General features: G+C 42.2%; 1 protein-coding gene across 2 annotated transcripts; it reads right to left on the bottom strand.

Moving 5' to 3' along the window:
• Window positions 1-1271: 1271 nt before the first annotated feature.
• On the bottom strand, window positions 1272-27186 carry LOC125286375 (solute carrier family 4 member 11-like). 2 transcript variants are annotated; one of them, XM_048231413.1, is made up of 20 exons: window positions 26938-27186; window positions 17226-17276; window positions 15473-15589; window positions 14564-14607; window positions 13964-14183; window positions 13343-13424; window positions 12667-12790; window positions 12047-12247; window positions 7919-8003; window positions 7522-7647; window positions 7283-7396; window positions 7021-7153; window positions 6596-6669; window positions 6250-6475; window positions 5309-5415; window positions 4612-4777; window positions 4145-4318; window positions 3290-3485; window positions 2321-2490; window positions 1272-2004 (listed from the first exon to the last, which is right to left on the bottom strand). In XM_048231413.1, exons 1-20 carry the CDS (start codon window positions 26999-27001, stop codon window positions 1938-1940), a joined length of 2541 nt encoding a protein of 846 aa, XP_048087370.1. In that variant the 5' UTR covers window positions 27002-27186; the 3' UTR covers window positions 1272-1937. The 2 variants fall into 2 exon arrangements, with proteins under 2 accessions (XP_048087370.1, XP_048087372.1); XM_048231415.1 differs by lacking the exon at window positions 26938-27186 and adding an exon at window positions 21800-21920.
• Between the last annotated feature and the right edge of the window lie 486 nt (window positions 27187-27672).

The following is a 27672-nucleotide window of genomic DNA, read 5'->3' as shown; positions in this document are numbered from 1 at the left end:
TACACTACTCTAGCCTGGGGATGGTCTACCCATACGAACTTTCGGCAAATTAATGTACCAATTTAAGTTTAATTTCACTGCTAGTTACGCCTCTGCTTAAAGTCGTATGTCAATGAAACATTTCCAGACACACTCCCAATTGTACAATTGTGAAGGTCTGGGTGTTCCAAGGCTAACACGACCCTGCAGTCATGCCAAGTTATGTATCACAATCTAATAAACTGGCATCATATTTTACTGGTCTATGCATTCACCATGACCAAGTCATCCCATATTGTTTCACTAGAGTCATTTTAGTCTTCTGTCAGTAGCACTGGTATTCATTTAGCAGATGCTTTAATCCAAAGAAATTTACAGCAATAGAATAAGCTACATGTAAACTTGGCCTACAGAGCTACAGCTACAGCAATAAAATAACATTTAAGATACAGTATAGTGCAGAGGAGACCATAGGAATTACCACTGCATCTATGACAGATGCAGTCATAATTCCTATGGTCCAGGATAGAGTGGCTATAGTACCAGTCAAAGTATGGTAGGAGGAGAAGTGGTGGAAGAGGAGGTAGAGAAGGGAAGAGAGGAAAGTGGAGAGGAAGGAGGTAGAGGAGAGGAGAGCATGGTAAGTGTGTATCAGGTGTGTGAGGTTGTCAGAAGCGTTAGGAGAGGAGGTATTCTTGGAAGAGTAGGCTAGTGTCTTCAAGAGTTTTTTGAAGACAGAGAGGGACGGAATGTTCAACCATCAGGGGACCAAGGATGAAAAAAGTCTGGATTGCCGTGGGGGTGGGGGCAGCAGTGCCAGACAACCCTTGGAGGAGCGCAGTGGTCAAGGGGTAACATGAGCCTTTATGAGAGCACTTAAGTAACTGGGTGCAGACCCAACAATCACTTTGTATGCAAGCATTAGTGATCTGAATGTGATGCGGGCGGCTAAGGGAAGCCAGTGGAGCTCAATGAACAGCGGGGTGACATGTGCCCTTTTTGGTTGATTGAAGACCAGAAGGGCCGCAGCGTTCTGGACCGTCTGTAGCATTTCTACAGCACAAGCTGGAAGGCCTGTGAGGAGTATGTTGCAGTAGTCAATCTGTGAGATAACCATGGTCTGTACTAGGAGATGAGTGGCGTGTTGGGTTATACTGTCTCATTGTCATTATATTAAACAGTGCAAAGCAGCATAACCGGGCGACAGAAGCAACATGGTCAGAGGTTAGCTGGTCATCGATCATGACATAGTAAGTACTGTTTGTGAATAAACTTGTATAGTATATCCAGACTTAATACTGTATGTATTTTTAATAATTCAATTACACAATATTCTTACAAGATGCCAATATGGTGGCAAACCACATAACATCGCACAAGTCTTAAAGGAATGTATTTCTTTTTTGAAAAAAATTCTCTTAAGTTCTACATTAATTTCCACCTGAAAGAAAGACATCAAAACAAATGCCACCTCCAATAAAGCACAGATATGTTTTTGTGAGTCAACTAGGTGTGTCTACATGATAAGAACAGTGCATCTGCAAGAGGAAATGGATGATTTCATTCCCATGATAAGTAATTGTAGACTCAAATGTGATATAGTACTGGAGCACATAAAATATTATAACATAACCTTGATAGGATGGCAAGATGACAATGAGAAAGTGGTTATAAAATGAATAAAGTTCACTCAGGGTAGACGATCACATCTGAGGATAGCCTTTGGTATCTCTGTGTCAGCCACATCGTCAGCATGGGTCATCTGATGATGACTCCAAGGAACATAATGACCAACATTATTATTATTGGATGTGCCCGATATTATATTCTTCCATAGGACCCACCAATTCTAACAGCACCCCCGCAAACAATATTAAACAGCATTTTTATAAACATCACATCCTCCTGTACTTTCAAGAGCATCAGATATTTTGTTTAGTCCAGCATATTTTGTTTGTTCACACATGTTGAGCATCCATGATGTCCAAGTATTTTGCATCAATTATGCTTGGCAAGATAAAATTCCTGAGGGGAAAAAAAGGAAAAGATTAGTTATTTCTCACTAACCGATACATCCAAATGATGAGGCATTCAATCGTATATACAGGGCTGCAAAAACAAGCCATTATTTTCAAATGCACTGATTCTAAAAAAAGATCTTCATCATGGAACGACTGACCGTGATGTTGCTGCGCATGACTGTGAACATATATAGTATAGCATACTGTATATCTTCTGATCTATTATCAATTATAGCTGATACTGTTGTCTTGACTTTTGTGTGTGTGTGTGTGTGTGTGTGTGTGTGTGTGTGTGTGTGTGCATTGATTTGGAGCGTCACCTGATTGGAATGAGCAGGATGATGAGAAGAGGGAAGATCATCTTCATGTAGGGTATCGGGTACATGCCGAAGGCACAGAGCACAGTCAGCTGGGCCATTTGCAGGGCCGTGAAGCAGTGCACCTTCCTCTGGGGCACACGCCGGATGTAGTGTGTTGGAGGATAAGACGTCTGCATAAAGAAAACAACAATCCTCCAATTATTTCGAGTTATTTATGGCACTGAAACATCTCCACCAATTGCCTATTACCTATTATGATTCCTCTTTATATTGTTCAAGAAAAGATGTCTGCAAAAAAACAATCATTCAATAGCAAAAACATCTCCAGTAATGGTCTTGCTCAATAATCTATTATGATTTACCTTCATTTTGTTCAAAAAAAGAAATAATTTAGCTGAAATTGTTAGGTAAGACTATTGACAGCACTGAGAATGAATGCATTTCATCAATATTTCATAATTTCAAGTACTAATGTGGACTGAGAGGGAACTTTAAAGGTGCTCTAAGCGATGCTGGGTAACGTCATTTCTGTTGACATTCAAACAAAACAGAGAGCTAGCTCGCTACTTCCTTCCGTGCAATTGAAACTCTCCTAAACAAGCATCTCATCTCGTCTGTGATTTGCTGGAACAGTTTGTTATGTTTTTATGGGCTAGGTTTGCTCAGGTTGTTTTTGTTGCCGTTTTTGGAGCCTGTGGGCGGTCCACAGAGATTGCGTTTTTTTTACAGTGTATTCAGGACACAGGCAGCTAGCAGATGGTGAGGTGATGTTTGCTGTAGGTGACAAAAAATGTTTTAGCCTAAAAAGCCTTCCAGAGGCAGAACGTGTGCTGCTAGTGTCACATACGTTCAGAAAAATTAGAGCGGTCTTCTCAAACAATTTTTACACTGCGCGAACGGAGCGCTTCAGTTGCAGACCTATTGTAGCCCTGGTCTAAGAACATTAGGCTAGGGGCGGCTGATGCCTACCTGTTCCTTCAGCAGGAGTGCCATGCGGTCAAACATCTGGTTGCCCTCGATGGAGGTGAGGGCGATGTAGAGGAAGAGGCCGTAGAGCACAGGCTTGGGGATCCACTGCAGTGGCACCGGCAGCAGGAACACAGACAGCCCGATGAACACGTTGGCTGCCAGAGCAGTGAGTCTGGTCTCTTTCACGCTTACAATCCTAAAACACACACAGACACACACACAGACACACACACACAGACACACACACACACACACACACACACACAGACACACAGACACACACACACACACACAGACACACAGACACACATCTGTGTTGGTAATGAGGCATGTTTTTTGTTTTATATGTGTGAGAAGCAAGTCAATGAAAAACACTTGGTATGCTACGCAGAGAGACAAGCTTTTCCCCCAGAATGTTACAGACAAAGATAATCTCAGTTGTAGTGAAATACGTTTAACATATATTCGATCAGGAAAAAGATCCAAGAATCCTTTTTTTTTAGTCTTATTTTCACAGTGAGAGATTTTATAGATTCTCACTGAAATCCTTGGGTTTTGAAAGGGCTTTGCATAAGGATAGTTCTTTTCATTTCTCTGGCTTTGCCACACTGCAGTGCTTTCTTTCTTGAAGAATTCATGTTTCAGTTCAGAAATTTATATTGCCACTTACGTTATCCAATCGATCTTAGTCATCAAAAGAACATCTAAAGGAAATGGACCACTTCCTCCCCCTCCGGTCCCCTCTCTCTTACATACACCCACTCTTTCACACACACACACACACACACACACACACACACACACACACACACACACACACGCACAGGGCCCATGTCACCTTGGGTTGTTACTTACGTTTCATAGAGATGGCCTCCTTCGACACGTTGCTCCACCACCGCCAGCTGACGCACGTGGAGCGTGGAGTGCGGTATGGCAGCATGCATCCAGGGCAACCCCAGCATGGACATCATGATGTTGATGCAGCCTGTGAGGATGAGGTCCCAGTGGTAGGCTGTACCCTTCACCAACCTCAAGTACACACGCACACAGAATAGGCTATATTTACAAGTATGCCCAGCCAATCCAACACAAAGCATAACCTTGAAGGTGTTCTAGAGTATTAGCACAGAGCATTCTAGAATTAGTTATTAATGAAACGGTTAAGAAGGGGTAGTTAAGAAGGAGTGGTGCTTTAGTTGTCATGGGGATGGATAGGAAAAGGGGGGAAACCTCAGGGTGGTTTCAGTGTGTGTGGGGAATTCTCACTAACGTTATATATTATTTCCTAATTGGTGTTGAAGATGAGATTTCGAGCAGCTTACTTGTTTTCTGGAGCATTGGTAAGGGACGATACAATGTTCTGGTCGACGAATATCAGCATGGCTAGGAGGAAGCCCAGGCCCAAAGCACTCAGGGCGTTCAAGGGTGACAGCCTGCTGAAGGAGGCCACATTGAACATGGGGCCGTCGTAGAAGTTGAACACAGGAACTACGTGGGGGAAATAAAAACAAAAAAAACCCTCTATTGGGTACTGAATCACAGCACAACAGGACGTCATGAGTTAATGTGCAATCCATTTATAATTTATAAACCTGCCATTCATTTGATATGCAACAAAGCCTGTGAAATTAGGTCCATCCCCAAAGAGTGAACATATTTACATGATTGTCAGGGTAGCATGCAGGGCTCACTTAATCAGAATTTGCTCTTGGTTCCACACAGGCCTGTCATCAAAGCGGCCTCATTACTGCCTTACTAGTCTTACAAATTACTTCAGCTCATAAACTACAGCAGGAAAGATGTTAAAATGCCAATATCCGTTCAAACCTGCAGGTAGTTTGTGTGTGTGTGTGTGTGTGTGTGTGTGTGTGTGTGTGTGTGTGTGTGTGTGTGTGTGTGTGTGTTAAAGAGTGAGAGAGCGTGTGTGTGCGTGTGTGTGTGCGCGCAAAATCGCAAGAGTGAGTGACTGTGTGTATGTTTGTTTGTGTGCCTCTGTGTGCGTGCACCGCCTGTACTCACGCTCAATATCGATGAAGAGATAAGAGCCGATAAAAGAGAAGACGAGAACGGAGATGGGCAGCGCACAGTCGGACACCACCTCCCTCACTCTGGCATGCAGGAAAGGGCTGCGGAACACAAAGGGATGCCATTCAGCTCCATCCTGGTGACTCCCCCCTCTCGCAGTGAAAAGGGACTCAGCTCATTTGACTGTTGCACACAGTTATCAACTGATTGATATCTGCGTAGCACCCTCATGGGGGCTATGCTTTGATCCTGGCAGCTAGTTCCAAAACAAAATGGATCATGATTCCATTATGCTTTGCAACAGACCGTTTAAACAGGCCCACGGCTGAAGATGTAAAGCCCCGAGTAAGGTTGCATGGGTCAGTGGGTAGCTGAGTAGATGGAAATGTAGATTTTAAGAGTGTTCTGCATTGACTACCCAAGCTAATTTACTCATTATGGCGTAGGACATTATTGCATTTCACGTAATGTAAAGGAAAATTATTGAACCAAGCCAAGTGAATGTATTGCAAGTATACATATTTGAGAGCCATATTTGTTTACAGCACTAAAAACATTCTTACTATTACATTACAACATTAGTATTATAAAAAAACTATTATGTTTATGTTTGTTTTTTTCCTTTTGTTATATTTTGTTCTGGTATAGGTATTTCATTTTATATTATTTACTTCATTTTACAATGTCTTCAATTTCGGACTTGTCATAACATCTTTGTTCACATTGTGATACTTGTCATAACATCTTTGTTCACATAGTGAGACTTGTCATAACATCTTTGTTCACATAGTGATACTTGTGTGTACTCATTTCACTGGCACTTCCATTGCTTCTATCATGATTTCAGTATTCCTTTCTGTTTCTGTTTCTGCTGCTCCTCAGACAGGCTCCTATGATGGTCATGCGTTCATGTTAGCGGAGGCTTAAAGACATACCTCCTCTTAATGAGGAAGAGGGCATAGCCTAGCCACAGCGTGCCTAGCATCAGAAGGAGGCAGAGGATTGGGCGCTCCCTTGTGCACAAGATGAGCTTCGCAGGAAGGGTCAGGTGATTGGTGAGGTTTGGAGAGTGTAAGGTGAAGTTCTGGACCATCTCCACTAGGTGCTCCAACTCCCCCAAAGTACCGTTGAGCTCAGGGGCATGATAATAATTATGGAAGACTGAGATATGAGAGAGAGAGAGAGAACTTAGTAAGATTTGAATTGTAGAACTGATCCAAAACTACTTAACATGAAGAAGTGTCTACATAACATCCAGTGTATTGTGAGGCCAGAACATACCTTTCACTGTGCCTTTCACCGCATCACCCACAAAAGCGATGGCAATGAACATGGCAAATATCTCCTCTATGGAGCTATGTGGGCAAAAGAGGAAAAATGTGCTGAGCAGAGAGCCTTTACATTTATCATAGCCAGAGCCAAAACACACAACATCAAGCTCAACCAAATACTGAGATTACAGCTACAGAGGCGGAAGTCAAAACAGTCATGTTCCAGACTAACTCCTGATTAGAATGCTATTTTAAGAATTTATGACAAAAACTAAGGTTATGTATTAAGGATAGAACTCCTGTTGGACTCACTGTACATTGATAATACTGTTGTTAGCATTTGGGCTGATTGATGTATTGACTAACTAACTGGCTGATAACAATGGGTCGACCCATAAATCAATCTGTCTTCATGCAAAACCCGTCTGAACTGACCGTCTGAAGAGCTTCATGAAGAGGCTGACATTGAAGACCCCTGCCAGAATAAGGAAGAGACTGTTCCACAGTCCAGTGCAGGCGTAGAAGGCCGGGAAATCCAGGTCATAATCATCACAAATACCACGGATCACTGCAAACACATTCCCCAAACACCCCGCGTTTCAGAGCTCACACAATCAATACAGAACGACTCCTCTGCAGGGAGTCCATTGCTTACAGCACAGAGAGGAGGTAGCATGGTAGGATTGTGGGGTCTTACCACTGATATAAATGGCCAGCGGCGCAGTTGTTAGGGGAATGACCATTGGAGCGCCGGCCAAAAGAGAATAGATGACCCCTCCGATGCATTGACCAACGATGGTCTTCTGTACGTCTGAGCGAAAGAGATCGTCCTTAATAAAGTCAGTCAAGGAAAGTGCACATGGTCTTTTCTACAGGGCGAAGTACAAATCTTTCAGTTTGTAAGGAAAGGGACAAGGGATAAATTCACAGACTCACCTATCTCTCCCCTGGTGCTCTCATCATTCAGAGAGCCAAAGGAAATGGCAGGCAGTAAGATGGCTATGTATAAGTAGATGGACGTGGTGGTGTATTTCAACCACGATCTGTTACTACCCCACATACCTGCAAGGTAAGAAAACAAACAGATGTTATCATCCACCAAAGTAGAAGCAAATAAGAAGTGTTGAGTGGTGTTTTATGCCCCCAACGTTGTCTTCAAGGCAGCGCTGCCTGAAAGGCGCTATGGTTAGGCATGGGTTAAGATTAGGGTTAGAGTTAGGTTTAGGATTAGGTGCCTTCAAGTTGACGGTGGCAGAGCTGCCTGGAAGACGACGTTGGGGGCATTAAACACCATCGAGCGAAGAAGACAGGTTGGAGAGAAAAGACATTGTACCATCTGTGAAGTCCGAGGGGTAGTGAGGCAGTCTGCGACACAGGTCTTCATACATGCCGCGGCCAAACCGAAGGAACTCCCTTAACTGTAGACAGGAGCAAACATACAGTGTAAACGGGGCTCCATAATCTCAATATACCCTTCAGATCCTACAGTAAACAGTTTTCATTCTGCAAAGCCTATTTGACCCCAAATCCAGGTCTCAATACTGAATGTCTCTACACACACATTGTAACGTAGAGCATTCACATTCCACATTAAATATGCTTCTCAGGGACAATGAAATTTGACGGATTAAGGACTCCCAGAGGAGAGGTCGATCCGTGTGCAGTTCAGGAATTCTAAATGAAATAAAAAGGCTGCATAAAGGCAAGTTGCTCTTTCATCAGGTAACACAGAGAAAAAAAATCACTTTGATGTGTTTACAGACAGCTTTCCCTTGTAACAGCTGGGAGTAACATAACATTTCATGTTTTACTGCAGGAAAAGCTGTCTGGAATCCAGCCACATCGAGACATACACTGTTTATTTATAGATTTGAGTGCTTGGGCTTCAAAATAACCAAGATGCTTACAAGCGTGTAAATATTTAGGAATGCTAAGCCTCGGACAATAGCACTTGTCATTTATATTTGGTGAGCACTTCAGGAAGTCCAGGCTACTTGCAGGACAAAGTAATTCCATCCATTAGAAAGCTATACATGATGAAATAATTCATCGCACCAGCCGCACGAGCCCGTTCGGGGTGCCAGAGAACCACAGCCGACTTGGCAGAGGCTCAGGCAAGCTGCTCTTTAACTGGGTCTGCTTTCCAGCTGCTAGCCATTCCTGGGCGCTGGGCGAGAGAGTGAGTGCGGAGGAGCAGCGAGGGAGAAAGAAGTGAGGGGGGGGGAAGAAGTGTAATAATCTGGCACTGATTTGTGTTGTGGAGTAGCGCTTTATTTGTTAGGAGGGATAGATGGGAAGAGGGGGGAAACCTCAGGGTGGTCTCAGTGTGTGTGTGGGGAATTCTCACAAACGAGATATATTATTGCCTGACCAGAAAAACAAAACAAGCTGAGCCCCTCCCCCCGCCCCTGAAAAAAAAACTAAAAACCTGCAAAAAAAAAGAGGATCAAGATGCCATTTTACAAGCAAAAAGCATTTCGATGTAAACAAAAATAACAGCCTGGTATGTCTAAACGGAGCCTCCCAAAACCCCACAAATCACCCCAACCCCATGGTCAAGTCAAGTCAAGTCAAGTTTATTTATATAGCGCATTTCATACACAGAGGTCATTCAATGTGCTTTACATAAACAAAACCAAACAATAATAACAAATAAAAAGCATAAAAAGGCAATATAGTCAAAGAATAGTTAAAAGGTAAAGATCATAATAAAAAAGAAAAAACATAAAAACACAAGGTAAAATAATTTAAAAATAAAGGATAATTAGTAAGCAAAAACGAAGGCAAAAGTAGTAAAAAAAAAGTAATACAAATATAAAAGTAGAATAATTATCAAAGGCAGATTCAGAATTTGTAACTTCGGCACAGTTAGCAGAAAACATCTGAGAACAGTTTGGTCTTAAGTCTAGATTTAAAACTGGCTACAGTTGGGGCCTTTTGATGTCATAAAAAGTTGATTCCACAGCTGGCATAGGCTAAAAAAGCTGCTTCACCATGTTTAGTTCTAACAGTAGGTTTTACTAGCAGGTTTTTCACCTGGGACCTGAGAGGGACGAGAAGGTGTGTACTGCTGAAGCATGTCTGACAGGTATTTAGGTCCTGCTCCATTTACTGATTTATAAACAAGCAATAGAGCTTTAAAGTCAATTCTGTGACTTACTGGAAGCCAGTGCAAGGACTTAGAATTGGAGTAATGTGGTCAGTTCTTTTTAGTTTTGTTAGAATCCTAGCTGCTGCATTTTGTATCATCTGAAGCTGTTTAATAGTCTTTTTAGGAAGGCCTGTGAACAGTCCATTGCAGTAATCAACCCTGCTGGAGATAAATGCATGAATGAGTTTTTCATGTCATTTTTTGACATCAGCCCTCTGAGTCTGGCAATATTTTTGAGATGGTAAAAAGCTGATTTAGTTGTCGCTTTCATGTGGCTGTTGAAATTTAGATCACTGACAATTAATACACCAAGATTTTTAACTGTATCCTTTGCCTTCAACCCTTTGTGTCAAGGAGAGTGGCAAGTCTTTCCTCCTTTTTACCAAATATAATTACTTCAGTTTTTTCTTTGTTCAGCTGAAGAAAATTTTGAGACATCCAGGTGTTGATTTGTTCTATACACTGACACATAGATTCAAGAGGACCATAGTCGTTTGGTGACAGAGCTAAGTAAATTTGTGTGTCATCTGCATAGCTATGATATGAAATCAAGTTATTTTGGATGATTTGTCCAAGTGGGAGCATATAGAGGTTGAATAATAGTGGCCCTAAGATCGACCCCTGCGGAACACCACAGGTCAAGGACGTTGGTGTTGAGGTACAGTTTCCGATGGCAACAAAGAAGCTCCTTTCTTGTAGATATGATTTTAGCCAGCTGATAACTATGCCTGTAAATCCCACCCAGTGTTCTAGTCTGTGTAGTAAAATATTGTGATCAACAGTGTCAAATGCTGCACTAAGGTCCAGTAGCACTAGGACTGATGTTTTACCTGAATCTGTGTTTAGGCGCATGTCATTGGAAACTTTAATGAGAGCTGTTTCAGTGCTGTGATTTGCCCGAAAACCAGACTGAAAGTAATCAAAATACCCATTTGATGTTAGGAAGGTGATTAAGTGTCATCACTTCACATACATACAGCACACTGCTTGCTACAGTAAGCCTCCTCTACATACTTGCTGCACACTGCCCCCCCACATACACAGCACATTGTCCTCAGGATCTTCTCCAACACACATCCTCTACATACTTACAGCACACTGCCCCCACCTACCCACCTACACACTACACACACACACACACACAGTCACTGCTCCACTCCTCCCCCCACACACACATCTTCACTGTCATCACTCTCACATACATTACATACAGTACTCTGCTTGCAATAGTAAGTCCCTGCCCCCTACATACACAGCACATTATTTCATCAGGAAGCTTCTCCAACACACATCCCCAACATACTTACAGCACACTGCTTGCTACAGTAAGCCTCCTCTACATACTTGCTGCACACTGCCCCCCCCACATACACAGCACATTGTCTTCAGGATCTTTCCAACACACATCCTCTACATGCTTTACAGCACACTGCCCCCACCTACCCACCTACACACTACACACACACACACACAGTCACTGCCTACTCCCTCCCGCCCCACACACACATCTTCACTGTCATCACTCACATACATTACATACAGTGCTCTGCTTGCATTAGTAAGTCCCTGCCCCCAATACACAGCACATTGTCTCATGAGGAAGCTTCTCCAACACACATATTGCACACTGCCCTCTCCCCACATACACAGCACACTATCCCATCTCCTGTCATCCCCAACACACACACCAAGACCCTGGCAGTTGGGTTGCCCTTGAGCGATGGGATCTGCCCAAGGTTTATTTCCTTTGGTAAGGGAGTTTTTCCTTGCCCCTGTTGCTCTTGGGTGCTCCTTGTTGGTGCCCCCACCCAATCCCAATCCTCCCCCACCTTTTTTATGCAGCCCTTGCCACTTAATCTACTAAACCCCTCTTCTACTGCACTTTTTACCCCCATTAATGCACAAATAGGCTGACACCAGACATAATTTCACTGCATTTCTTACTTCAGCTTAACAGCTGTAGAGACATCGAGACCCTTTGTGATAACAAGGTCGAGGGTATGGCCGAGAGAGTGTGTTGGCCCCTGTACATGCTGTGTTAGGGAGAAACTATCGATTAGTGCAATGAATTCCTTGGCGTAATTGTTTTCAGGATTATCCACATGCAAGTTTAGATCCCCTGATATAATAAGACAGTCAAACCCTATGCAAACGACTGATAGCAGTTCACCTAGCTCTTCAAGAAAAACTTTTGCTGAATGTTTTGGAGGCCTGTAAATTGTCAGTAATAAAATCTGAGGAGAAGACTTAATGCGTGCACACAGATATTCAAATGAAGTAAAGTCACCGAATGACGACTATGGTAAAGACCTTGAGCGGCTCCTTGCTGTGCGGGTCTTTCTCCTCCACTGCAGGCTTCTTCACCGCCGAGGAGTGGTTCTGCCTCTGGCGCATGAGCTCCTGCTTGAACTCCTCCTGGCTCTTGGTGTCCAGGAGCTTCTGTCTGAAGGAGATGTCGGAGAACATGGTGGCAAACGTGCGGCCCAACTCGATGGCTGTCTTTGTGCTTTTCTGAGAGCAGAGGAAGAGGAGAGTGGGAATGAAGAATTTTGTTATTGATTGTTATTATGAATCGGTGAAGGGGGATCGAAGATTTTCACTCAGTACTTCCTATTGCTTAAGCCTACAAAGTACTTTGATTGCCATGAGCCTTAAAGGAAAACTTGAAGAAAAAACAAAACGAACAAATGAAAAACCTAGCTCGAGTTGCTGCAGCCAGGAGCTAAAGCAACCAGACAGCTACAGTGCTACACTCTGGGGACGAATGAATGATTTTAAAGAATCCCCCAGTGTGCACTGTAGTTGGTTTTTTTCCCGTACTGACAGTACTTGATGACCTTAAGAAACAGAGATCTGTGTGAAAAAAAAATCCTTTAAGTGCATAGTCAGTGTGTAGTCAGATGGTGTGGTCAGAGACCACAGGTCTTTACCGTTCTGGGTGGGGCGAGGATGAGGATGACGTAGCGGACCTCAGCACAGTTCACCCCCCAGTTCTGTGGCCTCTCCAGCCGTGTGATACACACACAGCGCCTCTGCAGACTCTTCACAGTGCAGCTGTGCGGAGGGAGGAATATTTACACAGTTAGAGGGTTAGAGCCTCTGAGGAGGAGCTCCAAATAATTAGAGAGAATGAGCAAGAGAGAGTAAAGAGAGAGAATGGTTGAGAGAGTGTGTGTGTGTGTGTGTGTGTGTGTGTGTGTGTGTGTGTATGTGTGTGTGTGTGTATGCCAGAGTGATAGAGAAGAGAGAGAGATAAAAAAAAAAATAATGTGAAAGACAGAGCAAAAGACATGAAAGAATAATGAGCAAGAGATAGAACAAAACAGAGATGTCCAATTTCGTGAAAGGATTAAGGCACCGCGTGACAGATATTCCCATTTACAATATCAATTAGTTCAGTGGAGCATGGCAACAGGCTCCGCGCTCACTCCGCGCTCCGCTATTCAGTGGGAAACATGGCCCTGGGCAGCGGTGACTCATATGGTGTGATAACAAGCAGCATGGCACAGCGCGAGGGACAGATGTACTGGGCTGAGAGAAACGTGGCACCACGGACAGGAGAAGGAGCCATGGATCAACGCTGGTGCCACTGTGTGGGTCACTTACAGCACGCAGAGCCAAGACTGCTGGTAGCGCACCCCCGTAGCTGTGGCGGTCACCCCCTGGATGGTCTCCGTCAACAGATGCACTATGGGAGAAAAGAAGGAAGGATAAGGAGGAGGTGGTGGTGGTGTGTGTGTGTGTGTGTGGGGGGGGTGGATGAGGTTAAACTACGTCGAATGATGGAAGCTTCTTGTTCCTGTTATTTCTCCTGGCATGAGATGGAATTCCCACAGCGCTGATTTCCATAACAGAGAGTGGCAAAAGAGAAACGATTTGATAAAAAGGTCGAGACAAGACTTTCTGTGAAAGACTGTGGAGGACAGGAATATATAATATAAAAGTCATCCTAGAGGAGAGGAATATATAATATAAAATTCATCCTAGAGGAGAGGAATATATAATATAAAAGTCATCCTAGAGGAGAGGAATATATAATATAAAGTAATTCAACTCTGCCAGTGTGGCATATTATGTTAGAGAGATTTTATTCTTATGCTTTTCAAATTATGCTTACAATGAACGAGCCCTTTAGTCTAGTCTTGTCTCCAAGTTATTGGGTACCACTGCTCTTCACTAACACCAATCTGTGCGACTCTCTTGACCCCTGCACTCTCTCAAACTCACCATTGGCCCCCTTTCCGCCAGCATCCGTGAACAGGCCGTTCATCACCTCGTCCGAGCTGCAGCTCGCCTGCCCATCGTTAGCTACGTGCTGAAACATGCGCCGCAGCACCTCGTCCAGGGACGCCGCCTTCTCGTCCAGCAGGATGCTGGCCTGCGCCAGGAAGCCGTCCAGGTCCCTGTGGGCCCTCACTTCCTCCTGGAAGTTCATCAGCTTCACATACTGTGAACGGTTGACAGAGACCAGTGAGTGTTCGCACCAGATTTCATCGGTGTTCGCAACAGTGACTCATTCCGTGCAGCAAGATGTGCATATGTATAATGAATCAATAGTGGATATGTGCTGTTATTAATGTAATATGTGCTGTTATTATATGAAGTCCATCAGCTTCACATACTGTGGATGGCTGATAGAGGCCAGGGAGTGAATCGATAGTGGATGTGTGCTGTTATAATTATAATAGTTATAATTATAATAAATAAATGGCTTTGTTATAAAAACTTCTGATTCTGAGTAGGATTGAAGGTTATGGGCTAATATTGTATTAGTCTAGGATGTCTGTGTTTAAAATGTAACAAGGAGTGTATTAAATAAAGGCTCACTTTTCTTGATGTATTCAGGAGACCGAATCCTGAGTCATCGCAGTCTATAAATAAAAGCAAGGTGAGAGTGAGTGTGTAAGAGAGAGAGAGAGAGAGAGAGAGAAACAAAGAGGAAAGTACTACATTGTTTGTCAAATAACTTCCAGTACAATCCAGCTTGTCCTGAGATAGGATACACTAAGGAGGGAGAAAAGAGGGCACACTAAAAACTCATTATCTGTGTCATGCCTGTTGAGGGCTTTGTGCTTGGAGTTGTGGCAGAAATTCCTACAGCCTGTCCTCAAGAATACATAAATTCACCCTGTGCGGGAGCCAACTTGGCTGGCGCGGAGCCGTATTTTTTGGGCACACAAACGTCCCCGAGCTCACTGCGTCTGCCTACCTCCACCATGACAAAGCAGAAACCTGGCAATGGGCTTCTCCCCTGTGACATCACATAGACTCAGCAGAACTATGCAATGCGCACAACTGACTTTGTTTCTGACTATGAATTAGAAATGTGTGGCTTTTTGGCAGCGCTCTCTATTTCAAGGGGAGGCTGGAGAGAGGGAGGAGCTGTGCTCTGAGCCAGCCAGTCTTGTTTGGTGTACCGCTGGGGCTACCCTGAGTAGGCCTGGCTGTTTGCCTTTCAGCGGAAATGACCGACAAAGGCAGCCTTTTTGCTCAAGACAGCAGCTTACACAGAGATACTGACCGCCAGTTGACAGAGTACAAATGTAAGAAATTCACACACACACACACGCACACACAAACACACAGGCAACACACACACACACACACATTCATGCACACCCACTCACCTACATACACACACACACACGTGTACACACACACACACACACCACAGTAAAAGACAGACACACACACACAATTATACATATTAAGCTACACATGCAATGGCTTACATACCTGAAACGCTCCCTTCTGTCTGATTGTCATAGTGACTGTGATCCTCTGTGGGACTGGATGAACTCTGGCGTCTGTTTTGCCCTTCCCTAAACTCCTCTTGCTCCTCATCTTGAAGTTCTGAAAAGGTCAGAGATTTGGGTATCCATCATATTTGTGACACTCTACGGCGAAAGTAACAAATCACATGGGTCAAATTTAGTTTATGTTTTCGTGAAAGATCAGGAAACATGCTTTCAAATGCCTATCAGAATACGGGCACTCTACTGAGATAAGGACATCAAAGCAAAGATTCTAGAGCGCTCTGCTCCACTCAGACATATTCAAGTGTTCTGATGGCTTAAATCCACCGATATTGCAGTCATAAATAAATGCATGCTCGACCTGATGAATTAACCTTCAGCTAACGTTAGTTTTGCCAGAGTTGTTAGTCAGTCACCACATCATAAGCGCAACATAACCTGCCATTGTCCATGCCCTTGCCATTTAGCAACACAAACATTTCTGATGGAGCTTTTTGTAGGGTACTTGCTATAACGCCAGCAGATATGTCATGAAGTTTTTGACTGTGAATTTAAGTAAATTGACACATAATCCTCGGTAGCGTCAGGCCATGGTAGCGTCATAGGCCTACTAGTAGTAAACTTTATAGGCACGTTTCTCCGACTCTGACTTTTCGTGACATGTTGACTAGGCTACAATAGCCTATTAATGTAGTGATAAATAAACAAACAAATAAATACGACATGGAAGTGTATATTATGCTATGAAATTCTACCAAAATGTACAATTCTACCATTTTAGCACAGGCCTAGGCTTACTATCCTATCTAAAAACAACAACATAGTAGGCTAGCCCAGTGTTTCTCAAACTTTTTCAGACGAAGGACCACTTAACCAATAAAAAAGAAACGCACGGACCACCTAAAAAAAAGATTAGACCCACTTCAACAGCATATAAGCCTACACAATAGGCCTTCACTGAACCACCTTGCTTATTGTCTTGGCTCCTTGCTTATTGTGTCAGAGGACTCATATGATTTAAACTGGCATATCTTACATAGACAGTGTTGCAGAACTGTTTGGATTTACATACAAGTTGGTTCAATATGGCAAACAACTCATCTTATATTTTACCACGTCTGCTCACGGAACACTTGGGATAGCTTGCGGACCACACTTTGAGAAACACTGGGCTAGCCTACTTAACGGTATAACATGTCTAAAACATGCATAATTCAAAATGGAAATAAGGACAGGACAAGACTTTCATTGACATGAATCATTAAACACATGTATAGAATCTCTTATGCTAGGTGTGGGGTGAAACTAGGCCTACCATTATTTACAGTGTGTGCATATAGCACATATATTGAGCCCACATTACCATCTGTTTAAGAGAACAGAACCCATTGCAGCCTAATAAAAAATTCACTCCAAACCAGACACTCAGAGCAATATAACAATAGCCGCTTCTAATAAATTCTTCCATCGCATGGAAAGCAATACTCATAACGTAGTGTGGAGTTAGAGGTATATACATAATAAAGAAAGAAGAGAGAGAGAGAATAACATGGGAGAGATTAACATTCCAATTTTCCACCATGCTTTTTCAGATGTGACCAAACCCATCACTCACACAGCATAATCTGAGAAAGACATCCAGAGAAGAGGGTTACCCATTTAAAAATACAAATGGGCCTAATATTCCAACACACTGACATTCAAATAAAACTCCATTCAGTTGCCTTACTCACCCATCTCCTGGAACACATATCCATTCTTAGACCTCCCGGATGATGGAGCTTCTGTGAGACCAAACAAAAAAGGGTCATGAAGAGCTTTTTTTTCTGCTGTAGGCTTTTCCTAAAACAGAATGTAGGACTACTGTAGGTTTACACTGGGGTGTGTAATGTCATGTGGAATTACACATTTATCAGCATGACCATATAGTTGACATGCTAATTATAACAATATTATCATTTAATTATTTGCGATATACCACGTTACAGCAGCACACTTTACACACACTTTATGTGTCTTGTCTGTGTGTTTTTTCTACAATCACCACTGCCTATGAGAAGCTTTAACTTTAACTATGAAGAAATAACAGCGTGTAGCTTCATGTCTGTGTCATATTGTTGCCTTAACAGCTATTAAAAAGCTGAAATAAGATTACACAAAGACAACTTTGTGTGTGTGTGTGTGTGTGTGTGTGTGTGTGAGAGAGAGAGACAGACAGATAGAAAGTATGTGTCCATGCATGTGATGTACTCATAATAGCCACATAGCTCTGAGACCACCCAGAGTTATGCCACATTAACCCGAGCTGCCCTTTGGCTTCTAGTGCATTCAACCTGCAGCAGTAGAACTACCATGAGCAGTTTGCATGCTCATCAATAAAATGTTTTTAAAGACACATTCCTTGATACTAGTGCAGAAAGTGCCTCTGGGTGTATGTATGCTTCTGTGTCTTTCTTTCTTTCTTTGGATGAAAAGATTGGCAAACTATACACTTAGGTTTTATTTGGATGTTCACACTTAGTTCAACAATGATCATATGTTTACGGAAAATCCTTAAATCATAGCATTGCACAAGTCTTTTAAACATTGTGCAATTTTGCTCCACCAAACCCTGGCCAGTCAGAGCTGTTACTGTAGTGAGTGTTTCCTCCTGTCTCTCCTGTGGATGTGTTGTTGTGGTCCTCTCCTTGTTGCCCGTTTCTGAGAACTTCCTGTTACCAGACTCGCTGATTTCCCATTGCTGACTATGCTGTACTGGGGTGTTGACAGGAGTATAGCATTATGTCAAGGCCCGTGCCTTTCTCAAGAGCCCCTGTGAGCTGGCAGCCCTTGAAATAGTGGGCAAGCTGTACTCTATCTGACCTAATGACACTGCCATGCAGCATTTCTTGAAAACAACTATCTCTGCTGGTGTCAGTACAGACAAAAAAACAGTACTCTTATAGCATCTTGCAAAGATTATTTACTTTCTAAAAAAATGGCTTTAGACAGGTGATGAGAAAAAGTCCCCCGTGAGCAAAGCGGTATGTGTGAATCAAGCAGATATTTTTTTGCTACATTATCCCAGGCGTGAAGGAATTAAATCCTCCACATGCCACATTAGCATAAAGGCTGCCCATCTCTGCTGTGCACCTATTATGCACCTGAGAGTGATTTGCATCCACACAAAGGAGGAGAAGCCGCTCTGGCTCAAGAGAAACAACTTGCCCTTTCAGCATGCCCTGTAAAACAGTCGAGGCATGTCTTTGTGTTGTATATCTAAATACCATTCTCCTCTTTTGTACCTTCGACGATACAGAACAACTACTAGTCCCTACATGATTCTGTATGCATGTGTTCATTGTATATTCCTTTCAAAACACTGGTAAGATTGAATTGAATTGAATGAAAGTATAGATAATAAGCATTTTGTGTGTGTACATACAGGTGTGTATAGGCTGTGTGTGTGTGTGTGTGTGTGTGTGTGTCCATGGTGTTGCCGCATACTTCACTGCATGAGTCTTTAACATGGTAATCAGAACAATCGCAGGTCTTATACAACATCATGTATTGTGGTGTATGTGGTACATTCACTGCAACCCTGATAGTTGTTAGAAAAGTTCACGCAATAAAATCAAGAGAGGTATGTGAATCTGTAATCTTGTGTCACAAAGAATAATCCTCTTAGGGTGAAGCAGTGGTTACAAAAACATACTAATTCAAAAAAGAGGAATTAAGTTGATTTATCAACAGCGCAATGAATGTTTTAACAAATTGACATAGAAGAAGGGGGAAAACTCATATCAAATGACAGAGGCTAAATGAAAAGTCACCAATTCACCACAATTATCAACTGAAAATGACCGCGGCTTGAGTGTGCAAACCCTTGAAATTGGCCAGATTAGTTCAGGAGAGATTTTTTCTTGCCATTAATCTTCTTAGCACTCTCTTTAGCAAATCCATCCAGAACATTTTAACCCATTAAATACTCCTGAGACTGACCAACCCACCTCCCCTAATCATGACACAAGTAGTCACCTACACAACGGTATGACTATACATCCAATTGTAATGCAAACTCCCCTGAAACCAACAGACAGGAGATCTCACGCTCAATGGCTGAGCACTGAGCAGTATGGTACTTATCACTCTAAGCAGAAGGGGACTTTACAACCTGGGCTTTCTGAAGTACCAACATGGAGGTGAGGTTGAACATAGCTTGGTGAGACTAGGGCCTACAAAAGACAGAGTAGGCCATACAACAGACAGAGTAGGCTACGACTTAACTGTCTAGTGCAAGGGAACCAGAATTGTTTGTGTGGACTTATAGTGAACTGTCAACTGTAGTCAACTGTAAAACTAATAAACTTCATTTTTACGGTTTGTGAAGGGTACAGTCCCGTCCTTTATTTGGCTAACGCAGGTAAAAATAATCTCCTCTACTTTCTTTGGTTGTAGGATAGTCCGCGATTCACATTAGTTTTGGTTATCACCGCAAGTGCAAAGGCTAGGCGTACCCAAGTTCTAGGCCATTCCGTCGCCACATTTATAATATTGCTATAATACCTTTGTTAGTAACAGTCGATACTTTTGCTTGCATCAAATCGCGCATTCGGATTTAGTGCGCATCTATACATGGATTTCTATGCAACGTCACGAAAACATGCGTGCGCAACCAAGAGGCAGAAAGCACCATAGAACAGCATAGAGCAATGCAAAAGAGCAAAAGAATAAAATTAGTTTTTGTGCTGAAAACTGCACCAATTCGAAATCACGATGGTTAGAGAATGTTAAATATGTTCAATATCCCTAACGGAATGCATGTCTTCGCCAAAAATGACAAAATAACGATGTTACATTAATAATGCAAATGAAGCGGCAAACTTTGAAATATAGTCTGAAATTAGATGTTATTATCATTGAGACAACAGGGGTATACAATAAAATCCGATTGTAGCTTACAGCAGCCGACTATTTAGGTTAAGTTAATAACGTTGCGCGCGCATCTAGTTTTGTTGGTAAACGGGAAACCCGTGTATAGGCTTAACATGAGTTCTAAGCGTCTTTGTATGCTCATATCTGACTTCACTATGAATGCATTTTTTTTATGTTGTAAGACATGTAAAATAAATTAATGACACCGGCACTATGCACAAATTAATGTAAACTTACACCGCACTTCCTTAATAACTTAAGTTCTCTCGCATCACTGACAGTAGCTAGAATGCATTAAAAAAACACAGGGAAAAACAGTGTTCAGTCCACCAAGTCATAAGCTATAGGCACTGCGCAGCACCAGTTGTGATATTTATCCTACGGAGTTTAATCGTAGGTAATGTCATGTATGAAAACTAGTATTGTTAGGCAATACTATAAAGTGTCAAGCCCAGGGCAGCTGAGGTGTGGCGATGACATCATCGATACGCAAGTAGGATGTGCGGTTTTGCTGTCCAAACGAATTCAAAAGGGCTACGATTTCAGATTTTTCCACTCTGGGACCAGGTTTCAAAAAAGTGCGGTTTCGGGCAGTGCGTTTACAGGATTCGTTTGGATGCTCGGCCAAGACGAAGCAAAACTTCTGCGTTTAACCCAAAAAGTGTCTCCGTGTGGACGGGCCCTAAGGGAAATGTTATGGTTAGGCATTGCTGACAGGAATGTGGGAGATCTGTGAAATATGGCCTGTCAAGGGCAACTTGAGACAATAGAGGAACACATCAGATGACCTACTGTTACAACCACAAAAATCCACATGGAATAACATTTACACTCTAATTTGTACAATTACAAATATACACTGGAGAGACGTTAAATTACACATGCTATAGGTAGAGGATTTCATACAGCAGCCAATTTACATTCAAAACCAAAACCAAAACAAAACTCCAGTTCCTGTGCATGTTATAAAGTCAGTTCATAGGACCCAGAAGACCTAAAACCAGAGAAATGGAATTAATTATGTGCTATAAGTTTCATCACCTTTCTCTTGAATCTTGATTTTGCAAGCTGTTGCTCATGGCCCAACTTCCTATTTCAAGTGCTACAGTTACCACTTTTACAGCAGCATGGCCAATATTGACACACCCGCCAGGGCTGCATGCTGTTTACAGTGGTCTAGGTCACATTATGCTAACATAAAGCTCCTTTACTTCTCCTCATGTATGGACACTCTCTGACATAAAGAGTTACATTTCCAGCCACGACAGACATAACCTCTCTCCCCTCCCCCTTCATTGAGTTAGCAGAGCATATGGCAGGGACCCACACGTGTATGCCACAAGGTCTCTCATGTTCCAGGAAACACACCCCAAAATAACCGGTCTGTACTCACCAGATGGCACAAAATGAAGCACTTTCTTGCCGTCCATGTTGCGCAAGGTCTGTGAGTTTTTTCAGAGTTGCCCAGTTTGTGCCCCTACTGTGTGTGAGTGTACCCCCGGGTCAACCCATCATGGTTATGAGTGAGAATGCTGTCGGCTCCACTCTAGGTCTCCCTCTCCAGTCCTCAGCTCTCAGTAAGCACGGCAGCAGCAGAAGCCTCCGTTATGCCCTCCACCCCCCCCCCCGCACCTTCCTTCCCCTCCACCCCCACCTAACTCCAACCCCCTGGGCTCCACATGTGCGGGAGGGTGGAGGATGATCCGGAGGATTGTGGTGTCTATGGCCATTAAAACTACAAAGTAGTTGGACAGTTCAGCTCTTTCCTTTTTAGATATTCCGAGTAAAGACTTTTTTTAGACTTCTAGGAAGAATATCATGCTGCAATCAAGTGTGTGTGTGTGTGTTTTTGTGTTTTGTTTTGTTTATTTGATAGGGACCATATTTATTTTATAAACATTGTTTTATAAAAAAACACCATGTAAATATGCCAGAATTAGTAAAAATAACTACTATAAGACTAACATAGAAACAGCCAGCAGTTTATAAACTAAAAGGTACACATAATGATGACATATACATTGACAAAACAAACAAAGCAAAATAAAAGTACACGATGACAAAGACATTATTCATCCATCTCTATACTGCATTCAATTTAACAGTGAAAGTGTATGGGTGATGAAATGTGTGACCGTTAAAACTGAGTGCATCTCTGGTTTTCTAGGACCCACTGTTTTAAGTGAGTTTTAAAGGTGTTCAATGTAGGACACTCTCTTATTGGGAGAGGCAAGATATTCCAGAGTTTACTTCCTATTATTGACAATACGTTTTCCCCAAAAGTGGTGTGTCTAAATGGTATCACAGTCCCCTTTTACAGAGGCCAGTGTACTACCTCCGCTTTCAAGTCTTTGGAAATAGCCATGCAGTGGGTAGGGTGGGGCGGGGGGTGGGGTGGGGTGGGGTGGTCAAGATTATGTAACACTTTATATACCAAACAAGCATACTTTTTGAAATTGTCAAAGCTTAAAAATGTATGTCTCTCTAAGATATTGCAAGGTGAAATGACAATGCTTTGTTATCAAATGTTTTTATGGCTTTCTTAAGTAGAGATTCAATGCTTTTAAGTGTAGTTATGCTAGTGTGTGTGTGTGTGTGTGTGTGTGTGTGTGTGACTTTTAATATTCCTGTGTCCTGAAACAAAGGCACTATCTGTTTTCTTTTTCAAGTGGTAAGCAATTCAAATGATCTGTGCTGACAACTGTCTGAGGGACTTTTCTTCTGTTTTCTGTTTATCTGTGTGCACAGTACTGATTTACGTGACAGTCGCATTTTGGAACACAACTTTACAACAATAAATTATATAGTATTAAAGTGTTCCTTGGCAGTAACTTTTCACAAGTCAAAGAAACCTAAAAAAAAAAAAACTAAAACAATATGACCCTGTACAACAACAGTGCTCAGCAAGATAATATAGACAGATAACAGGTGAAAAAAACGCTTTATGTCTGTTCCATGCTAGTTTGTTTTGATGTCAGAATAATATACAAAATATGACTAGATGAACATGACTATCATTCACACTGAAGGCCACCAAAAACACTTTCATTGTTATTGGACATTTCATTAGATGTGTCAGGACATCTAAATTTAAGCTCGTCTTTGTTCCCATTTCTCCATGGAAAGCGAACCTTTGTTTGAGCTCCCTGGCACTCCCATGAATGCTGCTCATGGAATTCCTGTACAATAATGTAATCATTTGAAGCATTCCCGCTAATTATTTTTGTAGAGGTTAGATGCCTTGTAAACCCCTTTCTCTCATCTAAACCAACATCAAAAGGCAACTCCACAAAACACCCAAGGCTCTCAGTTAAAACAGAAGAAGAGAAGAAAAAAAATAATTGTAGTGTGCACAAAACACTACATTAATTCTGTAAGATATAAGCCAGACAAACAACCTTCAAGGTGGTAAAAATGTTTGTGGCATCTTAATCGTTCCATATGTACTGGATGGTTAAAAAACAAACAGACAAAGTAAATAACAGGCTTTCATGGGATCAAGCGAGCTTCATAAGAGTAGTAGGGAAGCAACAGAGATAGGACATTGTGCTGTGTGTACTGCGTATGGCCCTGGGACTTATTGTTTGCCTTCCTGAAGCTTCCTCACAGGGGCTGTAGACAGCAAGGCAGAACCACAGCAGCGGGCCCAGTGTCTCAGACAGGGGCAGTGAGAGTGTTGATTGTAAGTCCAAGGCCACTGGTTGAATTCCAGGAAGAAAATGGGTTGGTAGAAACTGCAGGCCACCAACAAGATTCCCATTCTTTCTTGCCAAATTGTTTCAAGGATGTTTTAGAGGTAAATACATTGAAATTGTTTTCAGTATTTTCACTATTTTGTACAAGCATTCATAGTAACCACTCTTTCTCTGCTGTAATGCTCACCATGCTAACAAATGCTACCAATATTACCAACAAGACACATACTTTTTGCCAAATGGATAGAAAATGATCTGGGTAGTGATTTTAAAATCATTACAAATGCAATCATTCAGTATAATAAACATTATAATCCCAAATGTTGAGATTCATGGATTAAATACTATCCAGGACGTTCTACTTTCTGTATTTCTATTTTCTTATATATATATATATTAACATTTGGAAATCTATTGGTAAATGTTAATGGAAGTGTGAACATCGCACACAAATCGCACACAAAACATGGCAACAACTTGCTTCAAAAACCTTAGGAATGCAAAGACGGTTAGGCCGACCAAAATCTATCCAGCCACAAAACATGTAAAAGATGAACATCAAGTTCCATTCACTGCTGTGCAGTGTTACGTGTTTAGAGGAAACAATACCTCCTATCACATTCAGTGCCTCAGTTTTTTAACTGTGTCAGTCTGTTTTTGTGCAATGTTTGAGAATGGGCAAAGCAGAAAAAATGCACATAATGGAGTGATATGGCGAGAGGGGAAAGAAATCTGAAGTTAACTATCGCCATCTGCTGGTAGAACAGAGCAGTGCAGCTTGCCTCCTTTCTTCTGTGCTAGGCTCATCCTGACTCCAGTCACGTGGCCTGTCTGTCTTTCTCTGCTGTCTGTTTGTCTGCCTGTCTGTTGTGCTGCGGTGCTGGGCTACAATCTGATTCATCAGTGAGACAGAAGCTTGTCAACATACTGATGACCACAACCAACCCCAGGCAGCCCCGAGTTCTGTCCGTATCATAACAGCCCATTGTGGCCCGAGTTCTTAGATAATCAACAGGCAAGACACAGTTCAATAACTCTAGTGTGAAGATGAATGGGGTTGGGCAGCAGGCTGATTGAGACTGAGGTGAAGTGAGGTGAGAAAGGCTGACTTCTTCCCTCAGTCATCTGATATACGGTATGACAGAACACAAAAATAATTGCGCTCAGTTATTGTGGTGAGCCCGGGGCGCCTGGATCATTTAAATGAGAATAGGCACCATGAAAGCCACAGTGAACACATCACTGTGCAATCTAGACCAAATGTACTGTGAGCAGGTGATAGAGACACAATAATAGGTCTACAGAGTATGCTTGGGGTCTATCACAAACCTAGTGCCTGCATTATTATTGGATTTCCTGTTTCCACCAATATTTACCTTTCTGTTTGCTACTCAATACAGAGAAAAATAAAACACAATAACAATATTTCAGCGCCTTATTACACTGCCACTTGCTTTCATGAACATTCTGTGCCATAGTTACTTTGTGTTACTTTTCAAAGCACTGACGCCACAGCTTTTTATGTAATACTTAAAGCAACCTACACCTAATCAACCATCTAGGAAAACCCTGCATTAAGTCATGGATAATTAATTATCAGGCATTCTAGATATTTAGCATATTGTAAAATCACAGTCGATACTATTCTAAAAGTAGTTTTACATAGCTGAGTATTGAGGACATTCTCGAAGAAGCAGGGGTTTTGTCTTACTGTAAGAGGTATTGTCTAAAAACACAGTATGCCGTCACGAGTAAGTATTCAGGGGCAGCCGTGGCCTACTGGTTAGCGCTTCGGACTTGTATCCGGAGGGTTGCCGGTTCAAACACAGACCAGTAGGAATGGCTGATGTGCCCTTGAGCAAGGCACCTAACCCCTCACTGCACCAAATTTCCCTCACAGGATCAAAAGAGTATATATACTCATACTTACTTACTGTATTTATAATGGTCAACATTTATTTTGCATACCTTAAGGAAAATTTTTATTTCAAACCAGCCGACAAAACATGCAGAAAAAAAAAAAGATTAACACCGACGTTCTAGGGTGACATCTACAGACCACTTGTATGCTTTGAAACCTCTAGCCTAATTCAATTCAGAGACAACAGTGGTATACCTAACAGAGTAGGTAAAATAAGACTTTCATTCATCTTTCTGTCCTCTCTGACTTGAGATAGATGACTGAATGGGAATGCTAAATGCATAACGGACTGCGAGGGTAAACACAGATACGGTTCATTTAACATGCATGGGGGTCAACCATTAAAGATGAGCAGACAAAAAGATTACCAGAATTACCATATGAATGTTCATTATGCTCATCAATAATCAATCAGACACTCGGACTGAGAGAGACAGAGTGGATCACAACGAGTCTTGAAGGTATAAGACATCAGTAGGCCTATGTACTATTTTGTTATTTCAATATGCTACAAACCCCGACCTTAAAGAAAAATGTAAGCTTTTTTCACGAAACGTGTAACGTATTGCAAGCAGCAAGTTATCATATAAACAACACCACAAAGTCAGATTTGCAAACCACATGCCCCTGGCTACCACAAATTATTATTTGATTATATTATGTTTTCATTTTAATTGTATCTTAATGTAGCCTATAAAGACCCTAACCCTAACTTTTTTTTACTTCCTTCCTTGAATCCCCTCAGAAAGCCAAGACAACCTTCCTTAAACATTTCTGCAAATAAACTCCTAGGCCTATTTTGTTATTTTGAGTACCCACAATTTGCATATTTTTCCTTTACAGTGTGACTGTTAATAATAAGAATTCACACACAAAAACCACACAAGGCTAAAAAATACCTGTTGTCTCTCTTACCTTCAGCGAACCTATTCACAGTAACTCCTTCCATTGCGTCTGTTGCTCCCCTCTGGCTCTCCATGCTTGGCTGTTCAGGTGTTGCGTGGTGTTGTGATTTCCTTTGAGATTAGTCCACAGCGGTGGCACCTGAGGACTAGAGGTGCAAGGTGGGGTTGCGGAAGTCGCTCACACACTGTCACTGCCAGGGCAAGAGGAGCCGTCCCACAGGTGAGAGGGACAAGCACACACCTGACAGTCATGGATTTAGGATAGCCAATGAGAGAACTAGACCAGAGGTTTGGAAAAGAAGAAAGTGGGTGGGGGAAAACGAAGGCTTTAAAACTTTGTGAGCAGTCTAGGCCATAAATAAAACCACTAAACATTTACCAGTCATCACAAAGAGAATGTTTACAAGAACAAGTGACACAACAACAGTTTAATATACAATTCATGAAAGTACTGTTATGACAGGGCTGATTTTAAAGAGTAGCTTTCTTCTGGATTGTCCATGAGCAAGTTGTTAAATATATTGCCTGTAGATTGTTTTAGACGTGGTTTATGATGAGGAAATTGAGAGGGGAAAGCAGATTTCCATCAGAAAACAAAATCTAAAAACTTGGAAAATACTGTGCCCTACAGCCAGTAGCCTGGCCCATATTTCTTTGGTGTTAATCCAGACAGATCAGTGTTTTCCATGTTGGAGGTGCTCGGGTGCACAGCATCCTCTACTCCAACGGCCTGTTTTAAAGAGGC

The sequence above is a fragment of the Alosa alosa genome, chromosome 21, assembly GCF_017589495.1.
Source record: "Alosa alosa isolate M-15738 ecotype Scorff River chromosome 21, AALO_Geno_1.1, whole genome shotgun sequence".
In the NCBI taxonomy this organism is placed as follows: Eukaryota; Metazoa; Chordata; class Actinopteri; order Clupeiformes; family Clupeidae; genus Alosa; species Alosa alosa.
The sequence above is the reverse complement of the archived record's forward strand: the minus strand, read 5'-3'. Positions and strand labels throughout refer to the sequence as shown.